This window comes from Magnolia sinica, chromosome 11, assembly GCF_029962835.1.
Source record: "Magnolia sinica isolate HGM2019 chromosome 11, MsV1, whole genome shotgun sequence".
Lineage (NCBI taxonomy): Eukaryota > Viridiplantae > Streptophyta > Magnoliopsida > Magnoliales > Magnoliaceae > Magnolia > Magnolia sinica.
The window spans coordinates 1,254,450-1,273,611 of NC_080583.1; the positions used below are offsets into that span (position 1 = coordinate 1,254,450).

Consider the following 19,162-nt stretch of genomic DNA (forward strand, 5'->3'; position numbering starts at 1 on the left):
TGAGTGATCAACTAATGATTTTTAACTGTTCATTTACATGGACAATGTTTGGATGGCGTTGATCATTGTATTATAGTAATTATAGTGAGGCAATTGATAATCTAATTATTTTGGGATATCATTAGTGGGTCATGTGTCAAATAGATTAATAGTTTATTGACACTCATGTTGCACATGCAACTCCTCAAATGATTTTAGATGTAATCCAAGCTTTCATTGTTGATTTCAAACCATCTCTTGGATAGGATTTGAAGCCCCCATTTACTTTAATGGTGGCAACCATCCTTGTCCTAACTTTTTCCTCCCGGGTGCATCACCTGAGATTTGGGTTTGCCTTACTTTTTGTGTTCACGTTCGAACGTGGCATGCATCAATGATTGTTAAAATTAGGTGCCATTAATCTAAGATGAAACAGGTGTCCTCAGTCGATTCACTACACTATTTGAGTGATCAAAATTCTTCAATTTTAAATTTATTTATTTATTTTTTCACCTAACAATTTTGAGTTGATTGATCGAACATGAAAGCTTGATTGATCGAGGGAGAGTTGTTTGATCATTATTGATCGATCGATGCCTAGATTCACAGCGCATTCAATTTTGCGTAATTGCACAAATTTATTTCTTATTCTAAATATAACACTATACATATGAATATAATATGTAATTAAGGTAGAATAAGGAGAGCTAATTTATTTCTAGAGCTTTGAAGGGAGGAAACTAGAATTTTTGCATTTTTTAAGTTCCTATAATCTTTTATAATTTGTTTTCATGGATCATTTGTTACTTTATGCCCTAGTTTTTCTTTGCAAGAGTTTTTTGCGTTAAATTTTGAATACTGAGAGAGTTTTTTCAGCTAAAGTTATGTTTGACTCAGAATTTACTTCCACAATTACCAAGCAACGATGGACAGCAAATGCTAAATTATCATTACCAGTGGTGTACCCACATAACTTTTTGTGGCATGTGCTCTAGGAAAATCATAGCCCGATGTGGACCGCGCGGTTATACCTCTTCATGATATCCTATCATATGCCAACGAATTAGAAGGTCAAAATTCCGTTGTTGAGGAAATGGACCCTCCACACGAGGTTCCAACATTCCAATGGTCTGGATAACATAATAATGGGCCATACTTTCAGAAGCTAATAGGAGGCTCCAACATCCCAATAATCCAGAAAACATAATCATACCCTCACTTTCACAAGCTAATAACAGGTTCCAAGATCACAATGGTTTGGATAATAAATGCATGGGCCCCACTTTCACAAACCAAGATCCCCAGGATGCTATTCATATATCCTACGATCGAGGATCATATAACTCCTCTACTTAAACAGCTACCGTATACCCTCCCTTCTACTTTCAATCTACACCATGAATTTCTCCCTTCTTCTTCTCACAATCTTCCTTCCCACCGTTCCTCTCTTCCTCTTTAAATTCATACACTCATTCATATGGGCCCCATGGAGAATCCAACTCCACTTTCAAAGACAAGGCGTTCGGGGCCCACCTCGCCGGTCCATCTACGGAAACTCGGCTGAGATTCGCGATCTGATTGCGGCGGCTCAATCCCAGCCGATGGATCTGAACCATCAACTCCTCCACAGGGTTGTTCCTCACTACCATCACTGGTCGAGGTTGTACGGCAAGACGTTCCTGTATTGGTTCGGGACGAAGCCGCGGCTCGCGATAGCCGAGCCGGACTTGATTAAAGAGGTCTTGTTGAATCCTAGCGGTTCATTCAAGAAGGTGCAGTTCAACCCTCTGTCGGGGCAGCTCTTCGGCCATGGGCTGGTGGGCCTGGAAGGGGAGAAGTGGGCCCGGCATCGGAGGATCTGCAATCCTGCCTTTCACACGGAGCGAGTCAAGGTTCTCTCTCTCTCTCTCTTGAGGTTTGCTGATTCACACACGTGTGGGACCCGTGCACTTCAACACGTGAGCGCAAGTGTCCCAATGTGACACGTGTGAGATCTCAGCTTTTCGTCCAGTGTGATTTATTTTTAGAACTTATGGTCCCATTTCACACCTCAGGTGGGCCACAACATATTTAAACAAATGAAACGCCATACCGTTAGTTTCTACGTTGTGGCCCACCAGAAGAGTGAAATTGTCTGATTTTTTAGTCACAAGATCTGAGAATAGAAGGCTCAGATCTAACACACGTTTTTCATATTTGCACATGTGCCGTTGTGGGGATGTGTACGGATCTACACGCGCATGCAGTTAGCAAAACTCTCTCTCTCCACACCTGAGATTTGGATCTGCCTCATTTTCGGGACCATGCCCTAGAATGAATTGGAAAAATGGATGGACGGCGTGGATATACAACACATACATCGATGTGGGCCCCACGGTCACGGCCTCTCCCGCTGAAAGCTGTTATCCCAGACTCACCTAATCTGCGTCCGTTATTAGAATCATACAGCATTCTCATATGTAGGATGCCCTATGCATTCTCCACCTCGGGCCCACGTGGCAAACATGGCTGTGATCAGAACCGTTGATAGGGTGGTCACTGTGTGGATGGGCTATATGCCCAAAAGAGCAGTGATTGGACAATTTTGATTATCCAGCTGTTGTGAGTGCTACTGGTTGAATGTGGACCGCTGGTTGATAATCCATTTTTGTAGGCCCACTTATTGGATGGCGAAGACAGTCCAATCCCCTTCCCTTTTGGGATTCAGTCTATCCACTACAGAAGAACAGTCCTGATCACAATACATGTTTGTCACGTGTACGAAGAAGAGGGAACTGCGTAGAACTTTTATGCACCGACGTGCATATTACCATTATCTCGTAAAAAAATGCCTACAGATTGCGTTGACGTCCATGAAAGATTTTAAATCATGAGAGGTGATCTACTCGGCAAGTGCATGGGAACTTTACGATACACATAGTTGCATTTGGAATTTTTGGCATGCACATTTCCTATCAGGACTTTCCATCAGGTCCATCCCACTTTTTCTATGCTTCCTTGAAAAAAATACACTAATCAAATGATCCAAACCGTCAATTTGGTCTCCCGAAAAAAATGGATGGATGAAGATAGTAATTAGAAGATAAATCCAATCACGGATGTTTAGGCCCATCTGATTGCTGGTATTTGTAGATAGTATGGGAGAAGAGCTGACTAGACCTAAAGTACGGTCGAGATAGGTGATGTAGATTCGAATGAGTCCGAAAACTACTATGTGCAAGAGAAAGTTTCCATACACGTAGCAAACCACATGATTTCCCGTTAATAAAATAACATAAGATGACAAAAATAGGTGGATGATTGGATAAAATGCTAATTAAATTAGCTAATGGATATTTACACCCTGGTTTTGAGACAGGCGCTCTGATTTCTCTAGAGGAGTAGAAAGAGAGGCTCAGGAGTCGTTTGTTTCAAAAAGAAATGGGTGTGGACTTCATTTCCTTAAACTAGTGGACCATCACTGCAGTAGGATTGGTAGAAGACATCCCCGTCTACGGCAATAGCCTACATCGGGATTTTAGTCGTTGGATCGGGTTCCTTTCAGTGATCCAAACCGTTTATATGATAGACGTTAACGTGGATGGGGGATATCGTATTCAAACTTTAACTAGGAGACAGTAAAGCTGATTGTCGTACTGAGTAAATTATGTTGGGTCCACCATGGATGTACGTGGCTTATCCACGCTGTCCATCCAATTTTTCAGCTCATTTTAGGGGTTGAGCCCAAAATTGAAGCATATACAAAGCTTTAAGTGGACCACGCCACCGTAAACGGTGAGGATGATGACGTCCACCGTTGAAAAAGGACCCACAGTGATATTTATTTATCATCCACCCTGTTCATAAGGTTACAAAGCTATGGATGCAGGCAAAACACAAATATCAGCTTCATCCAAAACTTCTGTGGACCCCAAGAAGTTTTCAACGGTATGCGTTCAATTCACACTGTTTCCTGTAGCGTAGTACACTTGAGCTTTGGATATTCTTGAATTTTAGGACCATACCCTAAAATGATAGGGAAAAACGGATGGCCGGCGTGGATATGATACATATATAAGAGTGGGCCCAACAGAGTGCATACTGAGTTATTCAGTCTGTATTCAAATGAAAAGAGTCAAATGATGAAAGAGTTAAATATTCGGGTCTAAGAGTTCATAAGTGTACCCCACCTGAGGTAAGGCTCATCGTATAAGCAGTTCTGGATCGTTGAATGATGACCTCTGCCAATGGACTGGATTTGGGTTAGGGCAGGTAGGCCCGACCCTAAAAGTCCAAGAGCCACTCTAGCCCATCCCTGCAATGTGCCTAGCAACTAAAGCCCAAGCCCAAAAAAACTGGCCTGGCTAGAAAATGACTAGAATCCGTATTTATCACTTCAATGTTCCTAAACTATCCATCCATCAAAGCAATAGACACCTAAAGTGATGAAATCAACGGTGTATATTAAAGAAGGATGAGTTGCCTGACTAGTTGAACAATCCTAACCTCTGATTCACGAAAACTTATCTGCTGAAATATGAGTACCATTCGATATTTTCCATTTTCAACCGTTGAAGAAATATCCACCAATCCAGGGGTCCTTTTTTTTTTTTGGTTCATGATACATTTAAACTAGAAAGATTAATTTGGACAGTCTAACTTGACCTACTTGTATGCCACCATTATGCAATTTCTACGTGTCTGCGTATCATCCATCACATTCTGCCAGAGTATCGAACACAATTATTGCAATTTGATTCATTAGAGCATAGAGACGCACCGTATTTAAAAACTGTCGCACTTGTTGGGGATTTTCAGGGGTGGGTGCCTGAAATCGTGACCAGTACTGCAAAGATGTTGGAGCGATGGGAAAGTTACGGATCGACGGTGGGCCACAAATTCGAGATGGAGGTGCACAAAGAGCTCCACAATCTAACGGCTGACGTTATCTCCAGGACTGCTTTCGGGAGCAGTTATGAAGAGGGTAAGCTCATCTTTCAAATGCAAGAAGAACAGATGCTCTTAGTCTCCCAAGCTCTACGGACTGTATACATTCCCGGCTTCAGGTGGGGTTATTTTGGTAATCTCCTTTTGAGGAAATGTATCCAAACTGCTCTTTTGTATTGGAATTGGGATACTGTGCCTCAGCTGATGAGATTGTTGGGCCCACTTTTCGTATCTGTAGGTTCATGCCTACAAAGAAGAATAGAAGGAGATGGGCACTAGCTAAGGAGATTAGACGGTCGGTAAGGAAGCTGATTCAGATCAATGCAGAAGCGGTTGGAGATTCAAGAAACCTTGTTGGTCTGATGATCGCCTCGAACAAGAACGAAGAGGAAGGAGAGAGGATGGGCATTGAAGAAATCATAGATGAGTGTACGACATTCTACTTCGCGGGGAAGGAAACGAGCGCTAACCTCCTAACGTGGGCACTCCTTCTACTGTCCATGCACCATGATTGGCAAATCAAGGCCCGCGATGAAGTGATCCGTTTCTGTGGACGCCATGATCATCCTACCGCTGAGAATTTAAACCACCTAAAGCTGGTTAGTTTGATTACCATTCTATTTCTTTTTTATTAAATAAATTAAGGAAATCACAAGAACCTTGTATTAATGGATGGTCCAAAAAAAAATAAAAATAAAATTATGTCAGCAGTCCAAATTCAGTGTGTGATTTAAGGCCATGCTTAACAAACAATATGAAAAATCTCTTGGTTTGGTGATCCAGACCATTGGACCTATCTCTCCCATCATTGATGGACCATATGCTTGAAAAATCTCTCAATTGGACTACTTTAACGGATAGGATCTTCCAATTTGGGATGTTTTGGGATCATGGTCCATCTTCATGGGGGCCTTCTCATGGCTTCTCCTTTTCTTTTGGAGGAGAAATGAGGACGGACCTGATTTTGTATGGCTGCCTGGTCGGGTTTGGACCTATTAGCTTGGCCCATGGGCTGGGCTTGGGCCTGTTATCTACTTATTTGTGCATGCGAGGCCCACCTGATTAAGGGATGGATTAGGGCCTATTTAAATTTCCAAATTTATTGTAAATACTATGTAAATAACCAATTATTACAATTTCACCCTGTTTGAAAATACGCAGGTATTTCTACTCCAAAAGAATGGGCTTAAATTTGTAGGCCCCACTGTGATGTATATGACATATCCACATTGTCCATCTGTTTTATCAGAACATTTTAAGGTATGAGCCGAAAAAATGATGCAGATCTAAGATTCAAGTGGCCCACACCAGAGTAAACAGTGGCCATAAGAAGTTTTTAACAGTGGGTGTTCGATTCTCTTTTTCTTGTGGTGTGGTCCACTTGAACTTTGAATCTGTCTCATTTTTTGTCTCATGCACTAAATTCAGCTAGCATAACGGATGGACAGTGTGGATAATCCACGTACATAAGCATCCTCGATTTTAGCTTTGAAAAAAGTAGGATTCAAATAACCCTCTGTAACAATGTGGTAATTACCAAAGTTAATAATTATTATCCAAGGGATATTCATGGTGAGAAATTGGGATTTGAATTTTTTTTTTGTTGGGCCTTGACCAAATAAGCCCATTGACATCCCTCTTGATTACATTGGATGTTTTGCAATTCAATTCAATTATACATCCAAACACAACCTTAAATTTCTTGATTTCAGCCATGCTAGAATGTTAACGTGCATGCAACTATGTTGACAGGTGGGCATGATACTCGACGAAACTCTCCGTCTTTACGCTCCGGCAGTAATGCTGATGAGGCAAACATGCAAGGACGTTAAGCTAGGGACCCTCCACATTCCAGCAGACACACAACTCTACCTGCCCATGATCGCCGTCCATCGCGACGTTGAACTATGGGGCGAAGACGCAGAGCGGTTCAATCCATTGAGGTTTTCTGACCCACGAAAGCATTTGGCTGCATTTTTCCCATTTGGTCTGGGTCCCAGGGTCTGCGTGGGCCAGAACTTGGCCATGGCCGAGGCCAAAATAGCAGTGGCCATGATTCTCCAACGGTTCTCATTCACCGTCGCAACATCTTATGTTCATGCTCCAATGCAGCTTCTCACGGTACAACCTCAATATGGTGTACAAATTCTCTTTCAAATGATATGAAATTCTATGTAGATAAGGATTCTGTAGCCGGGTGGACAACAGAAACTAGCGTTTGGATCCAAATAGCATTTATTAGGCTTTGAACATGTTAGAAATCCAATACACAACGGAGGATAGAAGAAAACGATCAGATCTATCGGGTTCAAGGCTCGACTTGAATAGTTGATTTTTCAAGACAGATTTGCTACCATTTTTCTGAAAATTCTAGCAAGTGCAAACGAAGGAAATCTGCAAATTGTCTTCAGGATACAAGGAACTCTCAATCCAATTTTTAACACAAAAATTTGCACATTTAAGTGTTGAACAGATTTTTAGTTTTAACACCGATATGCCTTAAGACGTTCAGAAAAAAACTTAGTAAGAGATTAGATCAAGAGTAATTGCACAGAAGATGATATAATGTTAAAAATTAAGAGTCTATACTTCTGGATTATATTGTCCAGGATTTATATCAACTGAAAGGTTATGGATTTCTTCCTAAAGAGGTGCTAAAGAGCATCTTTAAGAAATCCATACCCATTCACACCAAATAATTGCCTTTCTATGAAAGGACATGACTCTATGTCATATGCCAGTTATTTCTTTACTCATTCAGACAGGAGCAGTTATCCAACAGGAAAAACTGAATCCACATAAGCGATACATGGCATAGGTGCCAAATGTACAATCATGTCACAATTACTCTTAATCAACAAAGGTCATAAAATCATCAGGATAAACCCTCGTTCAATTCCAGTTGTATCATGGCAAAAAAAGTTTGAACTAAGTGCCAAAAGACTATCTTTTTGATCCTTGCGACAATGCGAAGTGCTAAGTGCGCCTAATAAAGTGCCAAAAAGGCACTAGGAGCCCTATAGCCCACGCCACGTGCGCGCGTGCGAGGAGATTTGAACCCTGGTTGCATAAGCAAAAACCCATTCTCTTACCGACTGGCTATACACACTATTTATGAAAAGTTTAAATAATTAATATATTTATTTACTTTCTAAAAATAACTTTTATTTTTTAAATTTATTTTTATCTAAAAAACACAACAATCCCCCACAATTTTAAAAATAAAATCAGATTTTAGAACGAATGGCATATCAGTATAAATACGTGCATAAGTAAAGATATCTTTTGGATTTGAACATTTACTTTAGTGTATATGTATCAAAGTTATGCCAGGTACTTAGTGACCCATTAGTTTTGAACTAAGGACCTTAAATGACTCACCGGACACATAACACACATCCATTCATATATAACTGGACATCTAAAAGTTCGCACATTTCTGGCCTTGTGCGTATCCTTATTTCATGAGTATTCTAGCGACGATCCCAATCTCTTCAAAAGCGGCCTCACTTCTCTACTCATATAAGTAGATCTATCAAAGATGATTCTGCTTCATCTCAGTAAAGTCTGCTTATAGATCTATTAAGAATTAGTGCTCTAGAAACCAAATACTAGACTTTTAGGAATGAGACTCAAATTTTTTTTTTTCTAGTGTATATTTCAGTCACATACTTGACTTGTTTGTCCCTTTGAACTTAGCCTATATTTCAAAACATAGGTAGGGTTGCCATCAAGAGTGAAAGTTACATCTTTATGGATCTTAGTCTCATTCCTTTAGTGGTTCTTCTTATCTGATCTCTTGATTACATTGGATGTTTTGCAATTCAATTCAATTATACATGCAAACACAACCTCAAATTTCTTGATTTCAGCCGTGCTAGAATGTTAACATGCATCCAACTATGTTGACAGGTGGGCATGATCCTCGACGAAACTCTCCGTCTTTACGCTCCGGCAGTAATGCTGATGAGGCAAACATGCAAGGACGTTAAGCTAGGGACCCTCCACATTCCAGCAGACACACAACTCTACCTGCCCATGATCGCCGTCCATCGCGACGTTGAACTATGGGGCGAAGACGCAGAGCGGTTCAATCCATTGAGGTTTTCTGACCCACGAAAGCATTTGGCTGCATTTTTCCCATTTGGTCTGGGTCCCAGGGTCTGTGTGGGCCAGAACTTGGCCATGGCCGAGGCCAAAATAGCAGTGGCCATGATTCTCCAACGGTTCTCATTCACCGTCGCAACATCTTATGTTCATGCTCCAATGCAGCTTCTCACGGTACAACCTCAATATGGTGTACAAATTCTCTTTCAAATGATATGAAATTCTATGTAGATAAGGATTCTGTAGCCGGGTGGACAGCAGAAACTAGCGTTTGGATCCAAACAGCATTTATTAGCCTTTGAACGAACTTTCAGAGGGTGCATCCAAACGGGCCTTAAAACCTACAAGTTCTCAAGCGTAGCAGGACCCAGCTTGGCCCATTTAACTGTTATCAGGTTGGGCTTGACTGACCCAACCCAGCCCAAACCAGCATTAGAAGCAGGTTGGCTAGTCGACTTGCAAGCCGACTGGATGGACCCATTGCAATTCCCTGGCAAGGCTGGTCGATGACTAGGGTAGGGGTGCACACGGAACTGGTGGAACCGGTAAACTGGACCGGAATTGATTAGACACCATATGGTTTGTGATGTAGAGCGGGTCGTAGACAATTTCATGGCCAAGATGGATCAGAAAAGGCCCGGTCAACGACAAAAGTGATTCGGACCATCGGACCTTAGATCGGGCGTATCTCGCAATCCGGAATGAGTTATCTGACATAAAATATATGATTTTCGGGTAGAACGAGCTACTTTAGCCAACCAACCCCGCTATGCTGGGTTGCGCAGCTCGAAATTGCAAAAAACCCCTTGATTGATGGTCGTTTTCTTGTTTTAATTTCGTTTTTACTATAAATAGTAAGTTTTAGTTTGATTATAACTCTTCATCCGTCAGGCTTTAGGAGTTGCGGCCAACGTGAAAAGAGCTTAGAATAATTAGGAGAACGGTTTGGTGAAGCCAAATAGGACACTTACTATTTTTGGCCGAAAACCTTGCGCACTAGTAGACATCACGACCGTCTATAAATAGTAAGTTTACTATTTATAGTAAGTCGCAGATTCTAGGAGTTTGAGTTGTAGTTTGATTCTGATTTCTTTCCCATTGCTTGGTACCCTTATTTACAGGGTTGTGAACTCGTTTTTAATTATTCATCAATCAATTTCGAATTTATTAGAATTTATTTCTATTTTCTGCTTTCTTTCCTTGTGGATTCGAGAAGTCTCTGTGAGGAGTCAAGAGAAGTTCCGTGGATTCGGAATAGTTATCCTCTTGAGGAAGACGGTGCTCGACCTCACATCCTTCCCTGCGTTAGTTTGGTATCAAAGCGAGGTTTCTCCTCAGGTTGATGGCTTCTAACGACGGGTCGGGCAACAATCCCATGGGCGGTGCTCTAGGGAATTTACCTTTAACGGCGGCAGCTTTCGAAGTAGCGCAACGAGAGAATCAGCAAGCCATGCAAGGGTTGCAGGCTTCCATCGACAGCATAACAAATCTCTTCGTGGAAAACCTAAGGCAATTCCGTGTTCCTGGTGGCAATCCTCCACCCCCATTAATTGCCCTGATCGCAGGATAGTACCGGCAGTGCATCCAAGGGTCATTCCTGAGGAAGGGGGCTCCAGTGAGGAGGAAATCGACGACATAATCTTCCAACACCCCAGACATGGCGGCAATCGAGTAAATCGAGCGGATCGAGAATTCAAGATGAGGGTTGATATTCTTAGCTTCAATGGCCAACTACACATTGAGGATTTTCTCGATTGGCTTTCTGAAGTTGAGCGATTTTTCGACTATATGGACATCCCTGAAGCAAAGAAGGTCAAGCTTGTGGCCTACAAGTTGAAAGGAGAAGCTTCAGTTTGGTGGGAACAACTGCAACTCGCTCAAACCAGGCAGACGAAAGCACCAATCCGCACCTGGCAGCTGATGAAGCAGCTACTACGTGCCCGATTCTTCCCTAGCGATTACGATCAGGTATGATTCCAACAATACCAAAATTGTCGACAGGGTAGTCGGTCGGTGAGAGAATACGCAGAAAAATTTTACCGCCTGGCGGCGCGTAACGATTTGGTCGAGACTGAATCGCAGCAAGTCGCCTGATTCAACGGTGGATTGCGTATGGCTATCCAGGATCGGGTCCAGATGCAGTCCATCTGGACGATGAATGACGCGATCAAGTTGGCTACTTGGGCAGAAGCGCAACTTGAATGTCCTAACACACGGACCTATCCTACTGCAAGGATCCCTGTGGCAGATCTGCCCCAGGGAACTGCACAGTTTAAGGGGAAGGAGCCCGTAGGAGCACACACTCAACCTCCTATGTTTGAGAACCGAGATCAGGGAAGCGGGCAAGCTAGACCTCAAAGGGGCGTATCGACTGCTGCTGGTCCAAGTAGAATCCCGAACCCTTATGCTCGGCCAAGGCCCAATAACTGTCAGGGCCACCTATCAAATACTTGTCCCCAGCGAAAAGTGGCAAACCTCGCCATCAATGATGGTAGTGCTGATAACGCTTATGAAGATCCAGATATTGAAGAACAGGAGCATACCACCGAGGACGAGGCAGATGATTCAGGTTGGATTCAGCAAGATCACGGTGAGTCGCTCGTCGTGAGGCAACTATTATATGCTCCAAGAAAAGAAGTGCATCACAATGGCATAACATCTTCCGCACTATATGTATGATGAATCGAAAGGTTTGTGACGTGATCATTGACAGTGGGAGCAGCGAGAACATCGTCTCCAAGGTCATGGTGGAAAAATTGTAATTGGGGGGGGGGGGGGGGGGGGGGGGGGGGGGGGGGGGGGGGGGGGGGGGGGGGGGGGGGGGGGGGGGGGGGGGGGGGGCGGGGGGGGCGGGGGGGGGGGGGGGGGGGGGGGGGGGGGGGGGGGGGGGGGGGGGGGGGGGGGGGGGGGGGGGGGGGGGGGGGGGGTTTTTTTTTTTTTTTTTTTACTTTTTGTTTTTTTTTTTTTATTTTTTTTTTTTTTTTTTTTTTTTTTTTTTTTTTTTTTTTTTTTTTTTTTTTTTTTTTTTTTTTTTTTTTTTTTTTTTTTTTTTTTTTTTTTTTTTTTTTTTTTTTTTTTTTTTTTTTTTTTTTTTTTTTTTTTTTTTTTTTTTTTTTTTTGGTCTTGCCCTTCGGTCTTTCGAATGCGCCTAGCACATTTATGAGATTGATGAACCAAGTTCTGAAACCTTTCATTGGGCGGTTCATTGTGGTTTACTTCGATGATATTTTGATATACAGTCAAGACGAAAACACCCATATGGAACATCTCAAGAAGGTCCTTTAAGTGTTCACTAAAAATAAACTGTACCTCAATTTTAAAAAGTGCAGCTTCATGACTAATAGCCTATTGTTCCTGGGTTTTGTCGTCATATCCACGGGCATTCGGGTGGATGAGGAAAAGGTGAAGGCAATCAGAGAATGGCCGGTTCCTACAAATATTCATGAAGTGCGAAGTTTTCATGGACTGGCGACATTCTATCGTCGGTTCGTGAAAAATTTCAGTACCATTATGTCACCAATCACGGATTGCATGAAGAAAGGGCGATTTGTGGGTGTCGAAGCCGATTGAGCTTTGCCGAAATCAAGCGCAAATTATCCACGACCCCGGTTCTTATACTTCTCAACTTCGACAAGCTGTTTGATGTCGAATGTGATGCCTCATATGTCAGAATTGGGAGAGTTTTGTCTCAAGAAAGTAGGCTGGTAGCCTTCTACAGCGAGAAACTTAGCGATGCACGCAAGAAGTGGTCTACGTATGAGATCGAGTTATCCGTACTCAATAAGTACGACATTAATTTGATTCAAAGGCAATTCATACTTTACAACGGACCATCAAGCTCTCAAATTCATTAAGTAGTCAAGCTAACATTAACCGTGTGCAAGGCTAGATGGATCTCGTTTTTGTAGGAATTCACGTTCGTACTAAAACTTAAGTCAGGGCATATAGTTCAAAACATAGGTAGGGTTGCCATCAAGTTGAAAGTTACTATGACATTAGGTTGTCGGGTTCTGGCCTCAACTTATATCCGATGACCATTCATGTTGTTAAGGGATCGCTGAAGTGTGATGGATTTAACATATTCCATTGTGATTACTCCATCTTTGAGCAATCCTTTAATAAAGTTATGCCTTAGACCTACATTTCTAGACTTACCATTATAAGTCTTACTCATAACACGACAAAGAGTAGCCTGACTATTACAAAAGATAGATATGGCAGGAGTAGGTTTTGGCCAATATGAGATTTTCATCAGTAAGTATCTTAGCCATTCATCTTCTTTACAAGCAACGCCAAGTGCAATAAACTCATTTTCCATTATAGAGTGAGATATGCACATTTGTTTTTTAAATGCCCATGATATTTGTTCCTCCTCCAAGAGTGAATATCCAGTTATTTGTAGATTTAGATTCTATGGTATCTGCATTCCAGCTTGCATCATTGTACCCTTCAAATACAGCGGGATATGATTTATAATACAGTCCATAGTCTATAGTTCCTTTAGATACTTTAAAACTCTTGAAATCGTATTCCAGTGTACTTATCCTGGATTACTGGTATACCTGCTTAACATTCCTACTGTGAATGCTATATCGGGTCTAGTGCAATTTATTGCATATGTTAAACTCCAAATAACATTCATATATTCTTGTTGTGCTTTACATCTACCAGTATTTTTAACCAATTTAATACTTGGATCAAATGGGGTTGAAACCGGTTTATCATTATAATGATTAAACTTCTTTAACACTTTCTCTAGGTAATGAGATTGTGTTAAGGCTATTCTATCATTAAGATTATAAATCTTAATACCTAATATTACATCGGCTTTGCCCATATCCTTCATGTCGAAGTTGGTACTTAGAAACCTTTTAATTTCTTTCTCACAGTCCTCATTTGGTCCAAATATTAACATATCATCTACGTATAGGCAGATAATGATTTGACTTTTAATATATATGCACTTATCTGCTTGGTTTACTCTAAAACCATTAGATTGTACTACTTGATCAAACTTCTCATACTATTGTTTAGGAGTTTGCATGAGCACATAGAGAGATTTGACTAGTTTACACACTTTCTTCTTTTGCCCGGATTGAACAAACCCTTCAGGTTGTTCCATATAAACTTCCTCATCTACATCACCATTTAAGAATGCCGTTTTGACATTCATTTGATGGATTACTAGGTGATGAATTGCTGAAAGAGCAATTAAAATCCTAATGGTAGATATTCAAGCAACAAGAGCATATGTATCGAAAAAATCGATACATTCTTTTTTTCTAAATCCTTTGGCTACCAATCGGGCTTTAAACTTATTTATGGTTCCATCAGGATTGAACTCTCTTTTAAAAATCCATTTACATCCTATAGGCTTTGAACCTGTTGGAAGATCGACCAAATACCATGTGTTATTGGAGACTATGGAATCTATTTCATCGTCAATGGCTTCCTTCTAAAACTGTATATCAGGAGATGAGAGAGCTTCACTAAGTGTTGATAGATCACTTTTAATACTTAGTGGTAGAGTAATCTCCTTTCTTATTTCATTTCTATAAGGAACATATAGAAATCTGGAGAGGGCCTAATCTTTTTTTATTCTATCCTTTTTCATGACCGCTCTCTGTCTCTTAAGAACCGTGCAATCTAGGGAGAGCCTAGCTCTAGGACTTGACCGTTATTAAACATCGGGCCTGAATTCAAGCCTAGACCCAACCCATGCATTCCTTGGCGGTTTAGGCCTGTGTTTTGAACTAGTCAGGGTGGCCAACCGGGCCCTGTCTAATCAAAATGTTGGTTTTGCATGGCCCAGACATAGATCACACCCAACCCAAATGAACTGGACTCCAGCCGGGTCCAGATTCTTCCCTAATATGGGAAAGAATAAAATGAAAAGTCTAGCTGAATTTGGAAGAATAAAATGAAAAGTTTTAACGGCTGTTATTCAACAATAAAAATCGAATGTTAAGATCATGAGTCAAGCGTGCTATCGAATAATAAATTATCTATAGTAGTTTTTTAAAAAAAATGGACGGTTCAAATAATCTGCGCATCTCAGAATGGGTCCAGCCCACTCTTCACCCTCCATTGTAGAAAAATAAAATCAATTGGATGATCCTAACCATCAGTTACTTACATTTCCACAGAGAGTGATCTTGTCCGTCGATTTTTTTCATGCCATTTATTAGATAGTTTGGAATTCCAATCAGTATTAATTTTTCGAGAAGGCTATGAAGAAGGGACTCGATCTAATGAACGGTGCAGATGATGATGTGGAATACCAACGAGTCCACATGCAACAATGTGCATGGGAAGGTTTCCAAAGACTGAAGTTACTAGGTCATTTATCAAAGTTAAAAAAGAGGAAATAATCACGTAAAGCAGCTGTAAATGATATATCCAATCCGTGAAAAAGCTGGACCACACCATGATTGATTAGCTTGTTTGAAAATCAGGCCGATCCGTCCATTGGGTGTTCCAAAACCAGTTATACCATCGGCCGTCCATTAATTTTGACATTGTGTCCTTCTCAATGAGTTGATGGGCCTAGATTTTCATATCATCTGATCGTCATAGTGCGGTCCACCTTTGCATGAATCAAATAGTTTACACATGTGACACGTAGGCAGGAAAGAAATGGGTGTGTGTGAAAGTTCACGTACGGCATACGGGATAATTCATCTATAAGAAAATAAGAGAAATTTTACTGTATCAACTTTACTTTTAACGGATCAGGTTAACTAAACCTTCAAAAATTTACTTTTCATTTTTAAACCTATTCTATATATATATATATTCACTTTTTTTTGATAAAAATACCATTAAAAAAAAAGTTATATTCCCTTCATTCAGCTATACCAAAAAAATTATTTTCTCACTTTTTTTTTTCCCTTTCTTTCTAAAATCTTGGATTGAATCTTTAGTTTTTGTCATTTTACATCCGTGATTTCAGGATTTTCTTCATTGCTTTAAACCGGCCGCATTAATAAACTTGGAATATTTCAAGATTTGTCCATAAGAATTTTTTTATTTTGAAATCATATTTCACTTCATTGTACTCCTTTTTTTTTTTTTAATAATTATTATTTTGAAATCATATTTCACTTCATTAATTGTACTCTTTGTTTTTTTTTAAAATTATTATTTTGAAATCATGTTTCACTATAACAATGACTATGGGAGGTAGGAATGAAGAATGGATGTGTTTTTTTTACAGTGAAAGGATCGAGTTTTCTTTGAATATTAGTCTCAGTAAAAATTGACAAGTACAAAGAAATTGACGAGTGTAAGTGAAAATTCATCGAGGAGAATTGATCGAGTACAGGTGTGACGGGTAAAAACTGCCGGTAATTGATATTTTGGACTTTTCAATCGCCATTTTTCCATAGAGTACGTGCGGTGGTTGAATACCATCGTCAATAGATATTTAAGACGGTTTTCAACCGTCATTGTTTCACAATAGATGAATTTACCCGAGTACACATGGAAATTTATCGAGTACATGTAAAAATTCATCAAGTATAGGTGAAAATTGATCGAGTACAGGTGAAAATTAATCAAGTACTGGTGAAAATTTACTGAGTACGATGAATATTAACCAAGTACAGGTGAAAATTCACCGAAGTGAAATTTTTTCGAAACGATTATACCTACAATGTATGATTTCTTAGATGGAGGCACCATCTTCTTCCTCTTCTATCTCTTAAAATTCTGAATTAAGTCGATTTTTAGCATAATCGATTTGAAGCAATGAAGAAAATGAAGTGAAGATTTCATGAAGAAAAATAAAGAGATGATTTAAGGAAGAAATATGAAAAGACGAGACAATTTCGGAAAAAAACGAAGACACAAAAATAAGTTTTTAATATAGCAAATGTATGTTCATCTGAAAAAAGTTCCAAGATTTAGAAATGAAAAATAAAGTTTTGGAGGTTTAGGTAAACTACTCATTAATTAATATATAAGATGGTTTCCAACTGTTATTGTTTCACGATATAGGTAATTTACCCGAGTACACATGAAAATTTATCAAGTACATGTGAAAATTCACTGTGTATAGGTAAAAATTAAGTGAAAATTGATCGAAAACTGGTGAAAATTCACCGAGTACGATGGATATTAACCGAGTATGGGCGAAAATTCACTTGAATGGAATTTTTCTGAAATAATTATACCTACAATGTATGGCTTCTTAGATGGAGGAACCATCTTCTTCCTCTTCCATCTCTTAAAATTCCGAATTAAATTGATTTTCAACATAATCCTTTTAAAGCAATGAAGAAAAATGAAGTGGAGATTTCAGGAAGAAAAATAAAGAGATGACTTGAAGAAGAAATACAAAGAGAAGAGACAATTTTAGAAAAAAAAAAACGAAGACATAGATAAATTTTTGGTATAGCAAATGTATTTTTGTCTCAAAAAGCTCTTAAAATTAGAAATGAAGAGTAAAGTTTTAAAGATTTAGGTATACTGCTCAATTGAAAGTAAAGTTTAAAGGGCAATTTCTCAATAAAGAAGAAATGAGAAATGTTCCATTGCTTTGTGCAAAAAGGCAACATAATTTATAGTGCTCCATAGGTGAATCAGATCATTTCTAGTGCGTATTCAATTGATCTGAACTGTTCATTAGGTCCATAACACATTTCATTGGCACAGAAAAATCGTACCAATTGGATTATCTTAAAAGAAGATTGATAAAATGGTTTAAAATTTTCATAAGCAATCCATGGTAGGCCGTAACAAATAAACGGATTATAATATTGATTGGACCTATTTTTTTTTTTTGTAAATTATCTTACCCGTCCATATTAAAGATCATTGATCAAATGGTTTAAAATTTTCACACCACTGTGATGTTTGCATATCGCCCATGAGATGTGCACTGAACCTACGGAGCAGCTAGAGGCATAATGTAGGTGGGTAGAGTAAAATGTACAACACCCGCTACCTGTGGGGCCACCATCATGGGAATGCACAATCCAATCCGTCCAAAAAATGAGGCACATTATATTCACTGTGCATAGAAAAAATAACTTATCCCAATTTCGTTGGGCCCCACATACAAACCCATGCTCGGCGTCCTCTTCCTTGCGTTCCATGTAGAGGTGAGGTGTACACCGTCCGAGCTAGCTCGGTTAGCTCGCTCAGCTCAACTCGAAAAAGCCCAATTCAACTCAGTTCAAAGATGAGTTTGACCGGAGTAGAGCTGATTTTTTGAGCTCGAAAATGAGTTTGACTTGGCCTAGCTCTAGCGAACTCGGATCGAATCACTTTGTTTACTTGGTTACTTTGATATTGATGTTGCTCACTAAGTGTTTGGTAAAATGACTCAATAAAATATGGTTAGTAACAAAGAAGGTATGTATATGAAATAAATATTATTTTTTTCTTGATTTTTATATTGCTTAGAAAGCGTTTGATAAAACATTTGAAAAGTCTTTGCTACTGTTTTACATACAGTGGAATTTAAAAGGTGCAATCCAAGTGTTTGTGAAAATCATACATATATAAACTCAGCTGGAAGTGGTCCGAATCTACTTACCGAAATGAGTAAGGCTGGCCAGCCAAGGTCGAGGATTGAGCCGAGTCAAGTTTGAGATGAGGTCAGCTAGGGCCTAGCCGAGACAGGATGTGATGTGGCTCACAAGAATTTTTGATCTGACCTAAACTTTTTATATTTATAGATTTTCGTCCATCTAGATGGACATGAAAGTGTTCACTAGTCAACTTTATCATCAGAACGGTGATCCGTACCATTGATCGGGTGGGCCCAACAGTGGATACCTTGTATCCTAAAGCTTGGGCCACGTTGAACGTGGACAGCTGACCACTTTTAGTTCAACGGATGATGTAGCCTGATTTTGGTCTACCCAGGGAAGAATCCAACTTGGCTGTACGATCAGATGATCCATCCCTCCATCTAGTGTGCCTTATGGCGGATGATGCATCGTACGAAAACCACACCAGTCGATCAATTCCATGGGCAGTTACCCATTAAACCATGATTGTTTACAAAATTTGTTTCTGACCATCCAAACCACGACCATTGATTAGACGGTCATGTTCATGTAGTCATTGTGCCTTTGGATCTTGGACCATCCAAAATAAGGCCCATTAGATTAACGGTGTGGATAATGTCCAAGTGGCCACA

At 40.0% G+C, this 19,162-nt stretch overlaps 1 protein-coding gene across 2 annotated transcripts; it reads left to right on the forward strand.

Annotated features, from left to right (window-relative positions):
• The first annotated feature begins 1,317 nt into the window (after positions 1 to 1,317).
• Positions 1,318 to 9,257, forward strand: LOC131218525 (cytochrome P450 734A1-like). Of its 2 annotated transcripts, none has more exons than XM_058213110.1 (4): positions 1,318 to 1,871; positions 4,777 to 5,024; positions 5,144 to 5,504; positions 8,818 to 9,257. In XM_058213110.1, exons 1-4 carry the CDS (start codon positions 1,377 to 1,379, stop codon positions 9,229 to 9,231), a joined length of 1,518 nt encoding a protein of 505 aa, XP_058069093.1. In that variant the 5' UTR covers positions 1,318 to 1,376; the 3' UTR covers positions 9,232 to 9,257. The 2 variants fall into 2 exon arrangements, with proteins under 2 accessions (XP_058069093.1, XP_058069092.1); XM_058213109.1 differs by lacking the exon at positions 8,818 to 9,257 and adding an exon at positions 6,658 to 7,087.
• The last annotated feature ends 9,905 nt before the right edge of the window (positions 9,258 to 19,162 follow it).

What these genes read in the sequence shown, in the direction of transcription:
- LOC131218525 (XM_058213110.1), top strand. Translation starts at nt 1,377, where the DNA reads ATGAATTTCTCCCTTCTTCTTCTCACAATCTTCCTTCCCACCGTTCCT. An exon ending in TTCACACGGAGCGAGTCAAG is followed by an intron (nt 1,872 to 4,776) that starts GTTCTCTCTCTC and finishes GGGGATTTTCAG; the next exon opens with GGGTGGGTGCCTGAAATCGT. An exon ending in ATTTAAACCACCTAAAGCTG is followed by an intron (nt 5,505 to 8,817) that starts GTTAGTTTGATT and finishes CTATGTTGACAG; the next exon opens with GTGGGCATGATCCTCGACGA.